This window comes from Camelus dromedarius, chromosome 21, assembly GCF_036321535.1.
Source record: "Camelus dromedarius isolate mCamDro1 chromosome 21, mCamDro1.pat, whole genome shotgun sequence".
Taxonomy (NCBI): Eukaryota; Metazoa; Chordata; class Mammalia; order Artiodactyla; family Camelidae; genus Camelus; species Camelus dromedarius.
In genome coordinates this window covers 11,042,323-11,054,528 of record NC_087456.1, presented here as the reverse complement: position 1 = coordinate 11,054,528, position 12,206 = coordinate 11,042,323, and the positions used below count along the sequence as shown (strand labels likewise).

The 12,206-nt window shown below is 45.4% G+C and overlaps 1 protein-coding gene across 2 annotated transcripts in view; it reads right to left on the bottom strand.

Annotated features, from left to right (window-relative positions):
* Positions 1-12,206, bottom strand: part of HHAT (hedgehog acyltransferase) — a 282,454-nt gene that overhangs the window by 209,226 nt on the left and 61,022 nt on the right. For both annotated transcript variants that reach the window (XM_031438630.2, XM_010992144.3), the window contains exons 5-6: positions 8,733-8,927; positions 5,957-6,172 (exon numbers count right to left, since the gene is read on the bottom strand). In XM_031438630.2, the coding sequence (XP_031294490.1) occupies positions 5,957-6,172; positions 8,733-8,927 (411 nt within the window). The remainder of the gene's footprint in view (positions 1-5,956; positions 6,173-8,732; positions 8,928-12,206) is intronic.

Genomic DNA, 12,206 nt, shown 5'->3' with positions numbered 1-12,206 from the left:
ACTCACTCATAAATTTTCTTAGCTACATTCTGAGTTCCCCTTTGTTAATTCTCAATCCTATTCCAGCTCTCTAAAGCAAAGTCATTTTGACCTAATGATCACCAGTAACTGAGGAATTAACTAGGAACACAGTATCCATCAGTCTGTGGAGGTTAGAACAGTCCCACCAAGGCAACTGTCAAGGCTAAGACACAAAGAGACACCTAAAACCATTCCAGACAGGCCTTTCTTGGTGCCAGACTTTAGGAGGGAAGCAAATTCCCTGGCTGAATGTAATCATGGCCTCAAAAGTAGCGTGGACAAAAGACAACCTCTGCACAACTGTCTCCAGTTTCTAAAGAAGCAATTGTGCACACGGCCTACAGGCCCCTGAGCAGACGCCTAATCCCAAACTCAGGTCCCCTGAGGACCAGGCTTCCTCGGAGCATCACTGAGTATGAAGACCCGTCCCAGGGAGCGGAGACACAGAGAGACAGAAGGGGAGCCACTGCGAGAGCAGAACAAACAGCCAAGCCACAATCAGGAAAACACATCTGTCCAATCACCTCCAGCTCCAGGCAATCACATTTCAAGGTTAGTCCAGAGGCCCTCCTTTCTTTCCCCAAACAATGCACAGTCTAAAATGACACGACTATCCGTAATTAAGGAGAAATGTGAAATATATATGTGTATGTATGTATATAACTGAATTGCTTTGCTGCACATACACCTGAAACTAACATTATAAATCAATTACACTTCAATAAAATATAAAATTTTTTTTAAAACCCACTAAGTGAAAAAAAAAAGGGGGGGGGGAACTATGAGGGGCATTTTGTGGCTGACTGGCTTCCCAATGATGAGTTACCTACACTCCCCAGGGCCAAACTTCCTGACCAGGTTTACTAAAGCATCATTATGTGTCACCACTGGCCCAGAGGGCTGGACTTTTCTCTGCAACACACCCTTTACAGTGCCAGATGCCTCCCCATTCAGAGAAAGAGAAACATCTATTCCTTAACTGCACAAGTAAACACAGCAGAAGGAAAACAATCCAATTTTTCACTCTATTTGCTTTTACTTCTAAAAAAATGGTTATGAATCTTTTTTTAGAATTGTGTCATTATTACAGTCCATTTATACCTTCCATCTAGTTGACTCCCTTTTATTTGAAAAACTCAGCCTTTGTGTCTTATCACTCCAGTAGGAGGAAAAAGCACACCGTACACGGCTCACCTAACGAACTGGGCTGCTCATTATGCAATCCCTGCATCTGAGGCATTTCATTTGAGGCATTTCAAACCTAGGGGAGTGCCAACCTTGAGACTACGGGAAACCGCCATCAATGGGAATTTTAAGTTAAGATGCTGCTTAAAAAAAAAAAAATTAACTCATCTGCAAAGTGCATTTTCAAACACGTTATATTTTAAAACCTCATTTCATGCAAATTGCATAAAAAGGAATATTGAAGCCTTTCAAAGATATTCTAATGATTCAAGATGACAGTTCTCAAAGATGAAAGGTTCTTTCCCTTCACACACTAATAACGCACACGATGGAGAACACCAAGCAAAGGCCTTCCCAGGAGGTAGTTGTTCAGCCATCCACCTCTGCACTGGGTCAAGGGCACTGCAGCCTGAGTCTCGTTCCTTTGTTACAGAGGAGCGTCTCTCCAGTCCATGGTCACGGCCCACACTCCTACTCCCAATCATTCCGTGATCAGACCCTCACTGCCCCTCCCCAGGCATCCAGCCCAAGGCCGGTGGTACCCAGCAGTCTCTGCTGGGACAGCAAGTGGGGTCTGCTGTCGGAGTTGTTGCCACAGGACTGTGACCCGGTCTGGCCAGCTTGAGCCTCCAGACCTGCATGTCCACCAGGCCACAATGCATCTTTTCTCTACCTCCTGTGAAGCTCCCCGAGCTGGTGACAAGGCTCCAGTCTTTATTCCTTCCATCCCAGTGAGCACTCCGTTAGCCTCTCTTTGCCTGCGTGTCTGTGAAGTGAGAGTGATGACGGTCTCTCTCCTATGGTTGTTGCAAGGATGAAGTAAGTTAGAACGTGTAAAGCCTGGTTCAGGGTAAGTGCCTGATTAATGCCACTTACTACAATTCGTATCATTCCAGGTGCTCTCTAGAACCAGAGCCTACCCTACCCTCAGTGGTTTGTCTGGGACATGGACTCCAGCCCTGGTCACTCAGGGGCTGGCCGGCCCCTGGTCCTGCAACACCAGTGGGTATCTCTCTTCCAAAGAGACGGAACCAGCATGCTGGGCTGAGACCAAGGATGGGTGCTCCCCAGAATCCCCTGCTGCCACCCTCACCTACCAGCCTGCACACCCAGGGCCTCAGTTCTGGCATAAATTTCTGTTGGTTTTCACCCTCAGGAGCTTCCCAGGTGATACTTGAAACTAGCCCCAGTACACAGAGAGCAAGGGAGACAGAAGAAACAGGCAGGCCACTCCAGGCTGGGTGGTGGCCAGTTTCATGAGCAAAGGACCTTAGCCATGAGCCTTGTCTTGGGCCCTGCAAGACAAGAAGGCCTCCACACCCGCCCGCCAGAACCTTCACATTGATACTGGGGCCTTAACTGGATTCAGTCACAGGTTCAGTCCAGATGGTCTCAACCATACCTTACTCTTCCAAGGTCAAGGCTACATCGTTGAGATGGCTCCTAGTGTGGGACTGGTGAACAGAACGTACATTCCAAGGGCAGGGAAGGGGTGAGGAGCCTCCAATTCCCCAGGTCCAGCTGGTGGGTCAACCAGGGGTCAAAAGGCCTTTCAGTGACCTCCTCCAACAACTGACCCCAGACACACCACCGACTTTCGGCTAACAGTAACAAAAACAGTAATACTTGGTACTTCAGAGTATTTATTTGTCAAGCCATATTACCTGTGCGAAATCATTCAATCCTCACAACAATCCTGTGAGGGACGGATTATAATTTTTTCTATTTCACTGATAAGGAAACTGAGTCACAAATAAGGTAAGGAACTCACCAAAGGCTCTCAGGCCACAGCAGAGCAGGGATTCAGACCCTGTAACAATAGGCTTGTGCCCTGTTGGAGCACGGCCCTCAGCAGGGAGGAGCCCCTGGTCCCACCAGCCCCGGCTCACGGCCTCCCCACACTAGCTCCTCACTGCATACATCCACCTGCTCAGAGCAGACGGGGTGGTGGCCCCGGGCTCCAAGCTCAGCAAATAAACAGCACGTCCCGCCTTTCCCTAGACCTCCCTCACCCTGTCCCCCTCCCTCACCCCGGCTCGGGATCTGAGTTCCACAGGACCCTGGGGAAAAATAAACACGGCCCATTTTCCTGAACACCAGATCCGCTCAGAGATGGCCTTCGAGTTAAGGCCTTATAACAAATGTTTCCCTGCTCATGTTGGATGCATACAAGTCTCACACGACATACATTACAGAGGCACCTCTTCTATACATCCCTCATCTTGTGTCTGTAAAGGTACACACTGAAAAAAAAACTGGGTGAAAGGTAACATTCTCCCAGGGGTGTGCCCAAGTGTCATTTTCTCAACCGCAGTTCGCCAGCCTGGGTTGGTTTCCACAACGAGGCTCTGCTGCCCCCTGCTGGCACAGTCACTGTCCTGCTCTCTGCAGTTTGAGAGCGTTGATCTGAGAGCATCTAAGAGCCATGAATCTCTATATTACCATTTCACATTACGTTTATTGATTCACACAAGCACTCGTTCAGAGCAAACCTTGCTCACAAGCCCTTCCAGCTGACATTCCTCCGCACCCCCCAGCCTTTCCCTTCCTGGCCTCTCGGAAGGAGTCCTCTCACCACTACGTTGGCTTCCCAGTTTGACTGCTCCCCTTTGAGACCCATGTTTCAGACTGGGGGTGGGTGCCCCAGTAGCTTATCAAACATTTTGCCTTTTCTAGATCAACTTTCCTATGAATCTTCCCAGACCATAAGAAAGGTTTCAATTTGCCTTTTTGAGTTCCCTACACTCAGCAATTGCTACCATTTTGAAAGCAGTTTTAAAAAAAGAGAGAGGGAGAGAGAGAGAAGAAAACATAGGTACAACCCAGCATCTCCACATCTGAGTCCCTACAGGGAGAAACCCCTTCCTTTTCCCAGACTGACATTCAAGAGAACCAGAGCCTTTGGCTCAGGACTTAGGGGAGCAATCGGCTCAAAGCTCACCTCTATGACAGATGCAGGACCCTGTGGCCAACCTCTCATGCTCCCTCGAGACCCTACAGTGTACAACCAGAAGGGAGGAGATGCGAACGACAAAGAATGGTGATTTGCCTCAAGAAGCACAGATCCCATAGGGCTAAGCTCCTTCCTGGGCAAGAGGCAGTTAGGAAAATAATGTCTTTCTTCCTGATGGGTTAGCTCGGGCTTCTCTGGGAGTCACTGTGTGTCTTCAAGAGGGGGCGGTAGTGTGCGTGTGGATGTTTAGTCCAAACGTCATTGGCTGGAACATTAGAAAGAACTAAAAAGTCACAATGGCAAGGAGACTGTAACAGAGACAAAACCTGGAGGACCTGAACTCACCCTGCACTGGGCCTATCCTCCCCCCACCCACTCCCCCTACTCTCCTAAGGAACTTAGGGTAGTGGTCCTCGACCCTGTCACATGCATCCAGCTGGGCTCCACCCCCGGGTTTCTGATTCAGTAGATCTGGGATGAAGTCTGAGGATCTGCATGTCTGACCAGTTCCCAGGTGATGCTCATGTTCCCAGTCCGGGGACCCCACTTTGAGAACCATTGAGTTAGACATTGAGCTGCCACCTCTATCTTTTATACAATTTTAAACATAATTTTCAAACACAGATTTTAAATTACTTCATGGCAAAAGAATGACCCTAGGGAACCCAGACTGAGGTACGAGAAACCATATGCTAAACCTCCCTCTGCCCAGAATGTCAGTTTCACCTAAAGATCTGCAGAGAGGAAAAAATTAAATGATGTAACTGGCAACTTAAAAACATTAAGTTATTGTTAAAATGCGGAAATACACTTTTGAGTACAACGTGTAGCTGGTGATCTTTTTTAAGACAAAATAAGGGATTTCTAAGAACCTTCCTGTTTTTGCAGGGGCCACCTTTCAGACTGCCCTCGGGACACGTGGAACACGGCTGCTGCCCCTGCTCTTTGAACTATGTGTCCGGGCCTCCAAGTGTGTGCACCTGTGTGTACATGTGTGTGCTTGCATGTGTGCACTGTGTGTGCATATGCGTTATTATGCTTACCTCCATCAGGATTTTTGTTGGGGGGCGGGGGCAGGCAGGAGTATTCTTTGAAAAACATTGTTTTAGGGGTCATTGATCACTAACATTGTAGGTGAATCAACTCAGTACACGTGTTCCATGAGGCTAGCTCTGGAATGAGGCGGAAAAAACCCAAAGCAGGAGGAAAAGTGAGGTGGGAATGACGAGGGTAGCTGGCCGTGAGCTTCAGACAAGGTTGCTGTCCGGAAGATGGCAGGCGAGTTCCTGGGCAGAAACAAGCACCCAGACCCGAAAACACACTCTTGCCTTCAAACCCTCAACTCCACTCGGTTATGCCACCCAGGTCACCCTGAACAATCCCCAGGCCACGGCAGAGCTCTTTCAGAAGCAGTTTGTGAACGTAAGAGGGCACCTACTACCTGCCAACCAACAGCTGCCTTCCAGGTAACACCATGAGAACCCAGTTTTCCCTGTCTGGGACTGCCCTGCAGTGGGTGCTCACCGCCAGGTCCTGGCTATCAATCCTGGTCGCCACAGTCCACTGTGAACCCGAGCAGGGGCTCCTACCACCAACGTGCCCAAGAGACACACTGACTTTCATCTTGAAGGCTCGGCTCATTTCCCCAGAGGATTTCATTTATCATCAGAAATCATGACAAGGATGTGTGCTTTAAACGTGCGGGCACCCCTGGATGAAAAGGCTCGAGATGATCAGCACAGCAAGGACAGACGTTTCATCTGCAGAAATACCCATTCAGTCCCCGAAAAGCTCTACCTGTCCGATGAACTCCGGGAAGCTGAGGATGGGCCCATTGTGGAAGACGGGGTAATAGAAGACATAGGCCACCATCCAGGGAAAGGAGTAGAAGGTGTGGCCGGCGGGGCGCGGCTGCCAGCAGAACTCGAGGCTGAAGCTGGTGTAGTACAGGCAGCGAACGGTCAGCGTGAACTGCAACAGGTAGTACTCGTTTTCCGTCTGGTACCACCCTCTCTGCAGAGTCACAAGGAGAGAACGACCCCTGAGTGTCAAGGAGGGACATCATCCAATCTCTGGGGAAGGACATCTCTTCCACACGCAGCGCCTACAGGGAGTCAAGAGCCACTGAACCACAGGTACATGTCACAGCTGATCCAAACAAGCAGCTGATGAGCAGTGGGCAGGAGAGTGTCTCCGCCATCAACCATCAGCTTCGCATTAAGCCTGATGCAACGCTTAGTGAAGGTTCTCTGGGATGTGCATCCATCAGACGCACCAGTGGACAGCATGGAGATGAGCTCCATCCAGTGGGTACTTTGACAGCTCCTTCAACAATTCAGATGACAAAGACAGGCTTACACAGGCAGAGCTCAGAGAGATCGTGGGCTCAGCTCCAGAACACCGCAATAAAGGGAGTATCACGACAAAGTGAGTCACACAAATTTCTTGGGTTTCCTAGTGCATTTAAAATTCAGGTTCAAATCACTGTGCTGTAGACCAGAAACTAACACATCTGTAGATCAACTCTACTTCAATTAAAAAAAAAGTTACATGTACACTATACTGGAGTCTAGTAGGTGTACAATAACATCATGTCTTAAAAAAACAATGTACATACCTTCATTTAAAAAAATACTTAAGCATTTTACTAAAAAAAAATGCGAATGATCATCTGACAACACAGGGATTTCACAAACCTTCAATTTGTTTTAAAAAAAAAACTTTTTAAATGCAGTATTCATGAAGCACCCTAAAATGAGATGTGTCTGTAAATGTCACAGGGGATTTATGCTTTCAACATACTTTTCCTTTTTGCTCTTCTGTAATTAATTTGGCTCCATACATAGGTGAGGACTATTTGCCAAATAAACTTTAGTGGCACAGAGTCAAAAGAAATAGTCCCCTGCCCTCAATGTGTCTAAATTCTCACTTAGGAGATACATATGTGAAAGTGTAACTACAGCACAGCATGAAATAAGAAATAACGAGCTTGAACAAAACCACATACGGAACAAAAGACTAGATGCAAATGTGGTAAAATCCTAACAACATTGGAGGAGTAAAATCATGGCTCATTTTATAATCTTTATATTTTCCGTATTTTCTACAAGACATAGGTATTGCTTTTTTCATGATAAAAAACAATATATGGAAATAGATACGAGAAATAGAATTGGGACAAAGGAAAGGGTAGTTCACTGATCCGTGAGGATCTTTTAAGGCTTTACACAGGGAAAAAAAAAGAAGCACAGAGCAGAGTTTCTACTCCCTGTCCAGGACTTTGGTGACCACCAAGGAAAACCAAGAGACTGCACGTGTGAAAGCAAGGAAACCCAGCGCAACTAATTTCCAGTCATTTGCTCCTTGGACTTGAGCAACATCTGTCAAACCATCAGCCTGCATGATAAATGGAATACTTGTTCACCACCAACATCCACAACTGATGCCTAGTGGTCCCCAAGCAAGTGATAATTACAATTGGAAATGGTTCTGTACATTTACCACGTCCCCCAAAAGTTGGGTGTGAATGTGCTTTTATTTTTATTGCAAATCTATTTTTACGCACACTTATTTAAATGACTGCCATGTTTAATAACTCCGGGCAATTAAGTCCCTTTTGTTAGGAGAGAGCTTTTTACGCTCCTTACTCCCTATCTACTCCAGAAGTCCAGATTTTGAGGTATGTGCTTGAAGTATTAGCCCCAGCCCGTTGGCAAGAGGGAAGAAAAATTAAGACAGCCTAACAAGAGCAAAAAAACTCGAATGTTTAAAATGCTACAATGTTTACAAAACTGCTTAACCCATTTTGTCTCATTAGATCCTCAGAACAACTCCATGAGGAAGGCAGAGTAGCTGTTACTTCCATTTGCTAAATGATGAAATTAAGACTCAGACGGTAAATGACTGCCTCCAGTTTCAAGAGGAGACACAGTGAATAGAAGAGACTAGAAAACCACTAGCCATCTTTGCCATCGTGTTCTTTGCCATGACGGTGCCAATCCCAGATGCACCGACTGACTCTAAGTGCCATCACTTGAATCAATGAATGAGTGAATGTACAAATGAACAAAAATAAAGACACCACAGACATTCTAGTTCCACAGTGAATAAATAAAGAGTATCCAAAGCTTCCCAAGATGTTCTGTGCAAGGAAAAGACCTGTGTTATCTGTTTCAGGGCTATCGTGGGCTTCTGATGAGATTAAGGAATGTTAGATTCCCCTTTATATTATACAGCACACTGCAGGTGAGTTTTTTGTTAAATGCGTAGGGGATTACTGCTTTCTCTCCTCTTTGTTCCTGTGACAACTGGCACCATCTATGCCTACCCAACCTGGGAGAAAAGGTACAAGGTCAGCCCTGGGCAAACTCCAAGGGCTAAGACACAGTCAAATTCAAAAGAGAAGACTGCAGAAGGCAACACGGGGGTTCACATGCACTAACTCCCTACTGCCACTAGGGGGAGCACCACCATAGTTCTTCCATTGACTCGTCTGAAAACAAAGGCATCTACCTGGATGAGGGCAGCGCCCAAGGGGTCTTCTCCTTCCCAGAGGTAAAACAGAGACTCTTACCTTAACTTCCTCCACATCTTGCAGCCTCAGTGTAGAGAGTAGGAGGAGGGAACAGAGCCATGAGAGGAACAGAGACCGGAACTGGGCTACGCAGTAGGAGATGGCAGTGTGGAGAAGGACCACAGCGGTGCCTTGGGCCCCCAGCACACACTGGCAGGCCCACATCCCATAGGCTGCGAGGATCCAGGGCCTGTGCTGGAGACAGAGAGAGAGAGACACGGTGTTGAGGGGGGAGGAAGAGAGAGAAGGGTGAGCCAACAGGCATTGCTACTGAAGGTTCTACATAAAAAAGGATAATGCTTGGTGACCCTTAACCAAACGGTTTTCACTACCCTGGGGATTTGTGCAACACAAAGAGGATTCAGGAGGACCTGCCACATTAACCCCAGAGTGACAGCTGCCTACCCGCCAGGTCCCCAGAACTCCACCAGATCCACCCAGAAGCAAGGAGACACTTTCCTGCCTTCAGCCAAAGCTACCCAGCCCAGCGGATCCCCTGACAATAAGATACATAGCTGACTTTTCAACAGACATTATGGAAGCCAGAAGACAGCTGGAAAACCTGCCAACCTGGCACACTTAGCCACTGTGCACACTATTCTGCAAAAGTGACGGTGAGAGAAAAGAATGTCTTGGTGCACATTTCTCGGGAGTCTTACTGAGAAAACTGGACCATGCAAACCACAAAGGGCTTTCCAAAATCTAAACCAGAGATTTAAAAGTAAATATCTAATTAGATTTATATTTTACTAGCATATTGTTCACAGTCAAATTTATGTCACAGAAAAAGTATATCTTACCTGCTTTCAGTGATATAGAACCCTTTGCATAGTCAATCTGATTAACACATTTATCCCCATTTTAGAATAAGAATATTTTTCTTTTTCACTTTATGTTTTATAGTTATTGACATTGAACAACTAAATAGATAAATTAACATGTCTTTGCTTTTATGATATACTCTTGGTCATATCTGGCTGGTAAATCCTTACTTAAAAACCACAATAATGTTTTAACATTGTTTGAGACACAACATATCATAGCAGTTTAATTACTCAACCTTTGAAGTCCAACTGCCTAAATAAATCCTGGTTTCCCCATTAACTAGCTGTGTGACCCTAAGCAAGCTACTTAATGTCTCTGTGCCTCAGTTTTTTCATATGTAAAATTAGGCTAATAACAATATCTACTTCAAGAGGTTATTATGAGGATTAAGTAAATTCACACATATGAAATGCTTACAACAGGGTCTGCGTACATAGAAAGGACACTGCAAGTACTAGTTATTATTTCTCCAGGGAATATGATGTGTCTTTTTGGTAAGCATTTAAAATAGGATTTCCAGGAATACACTGGGTTGAAAAGTGGGGACTTGCTTGAAACTCAGTCTTCTTGTGAAAACACAAAGTCTTTTTTAAGGGAAAGGCAGGTGTGGACTGCACAGTGTACACCCCATCCTTAGACATTTACTCTTCCAAATACTGCCTGAGTACATTTCTTTCCCAAATCTGCACTCCAGCCCAAGAGAGAATATTTTAAATGGGGGACGAGGTCAGCCACTTTTAAGTTCCAAGAAAGTCAGGAAAATGTGCAGTTCATTTTTATTATTTTTCCATCCTACTGCCCACAGAAAACAGCCACATAAATTTGCTTCAAACTTTCCCCCAAACACTCACCTCTGGACAGAGTCCAGTTATAAGGAACAATGTCTCCAAAGACTATTTTAAGAAGTGGTTTTAACAAATGAAAAAAAGGGGTAGGGGTCTTTTTCAACATGAATTACAGCATTTACCACTTGGAATCCTTTTCCATGTGTGCGTGGCTACGCACAGACACATACACACAGCTACATTTTTATTAAGTGTTACTGGATCCATTTGGAAAAAGCCTGTTTGTTGGGATTCATCTGGAACTTAACCACAGCCTTAAGCCGCTTCAACTTGGAAAAGCTGGAGGAACCCTCAGGAACTACTTAACGGTGCTGTGCACAGCCCATCTGCTCGAGAGATTCTCTGATGAGTTTACCCGTGCTCACAAACGCTACCCTGGGGACCCACCGCGTTGTCCTATATTCTCATCCCACACCGTCTTCTTCCTGCCAAAGAGTACAGGCAGACCACATTCCACACCATCCTCGCTAAGACATCACAGAAAATGCTCTCACGTTAACTTCACCTTCTCTATTACCGGTCATGTTACCCACTCGTTCTCCCCAGTGGGCAAAGGCGACTCCACTATATGCATTCACAGTGGACAGGTGATGAAAAGGGAAAGATGTGAAAAATGCAAAAAGAACCACCCATTTAAAAACTCATATAAATTAGAACCCCACTAAAATACTGAGTTTCACACTATAAAAATGAATGCAACTGGAATCCCTTCCCCGTAAAACACCACTAAATTCCTGATACAGCAAGTGTAGCCTTCCATGCCTCGTCCTCTGACTGGCACATGAGCAGGACAGTCCCCACGGTCGATGCTGACCTTAGGGCACACCTCCTCCAGCCGCTATGCCTCCCACACACACGCCTAGACCTGCAAGGCAGGACAGAGAGGGCGAGAAATGGAAACATGGCGTTGCCAGGCAGTGCAGGCAGTGCCAGGAAGGTCTGCGCCTCTGGGGAGGGCTTTTCCCAAATGTTTCAAAGACCATTTTCATACACAAAGGCCTAAAGACAGCTGCGCCCCACCCATTTCTACTCCAAAAGCGCTTATGTATTTCATGCATCAAGCTTTTGTCTCTTAAGTGAAAATGTTTAAATATCTGACATCAAATATGCCAGGAACCTTTTAATTTTTTTAAAGTAAAAAATAAAGTGTGTTCCTGAAACTAACATTGTAAATTGACTCCACTTCAATAAAAAAATAAGAATTAAAAATAAATAAGGTTTTAAAAAAATAAAAGGTGTTATGTTTTATTCCAAAATAGTACTTCTGATTCATCACCAGAAAGGCTTTAAAGATTTTCTTCCCAAGTTCTCAGGGCAATCTGGGCAGATACACAGTTCTGGTCACACATACAATCTAGGTCAAACTCAAGATTTAAAAATCTACCTAAAACTTTTAGCCCAATTCATGCAAGTTGAGAGGTTCAAATGATGACTATGATTAGGAACTACTGCTCACTTGAAATGAGGCACAAAGACTCATGTTGATCAAATAAAGCGTGCAAATAAAACACACTCTTAATTTACTGTTGGGCTGTGGTATTTCGAACTCAGATTCAAATTCTAATCAAGTATTACTTTTATACGATGCTTCTTTTTAACTGAGATTTTTATTGAGATAGTTGTAGACTCACCAGCAGTTATAAGTAATAATACAGCAAGATACCACGGACACTTTACCCCGTTTTCCCCTGTGATAACTTTGTGCAAAACCAGAGTGTAACACAGCCAGAATGTTGACGTTGCTACAATCCACAATCATTTTCAGGTTTCCCCAGTTTTACCTGTACTCATGTGTGTGTGTGTG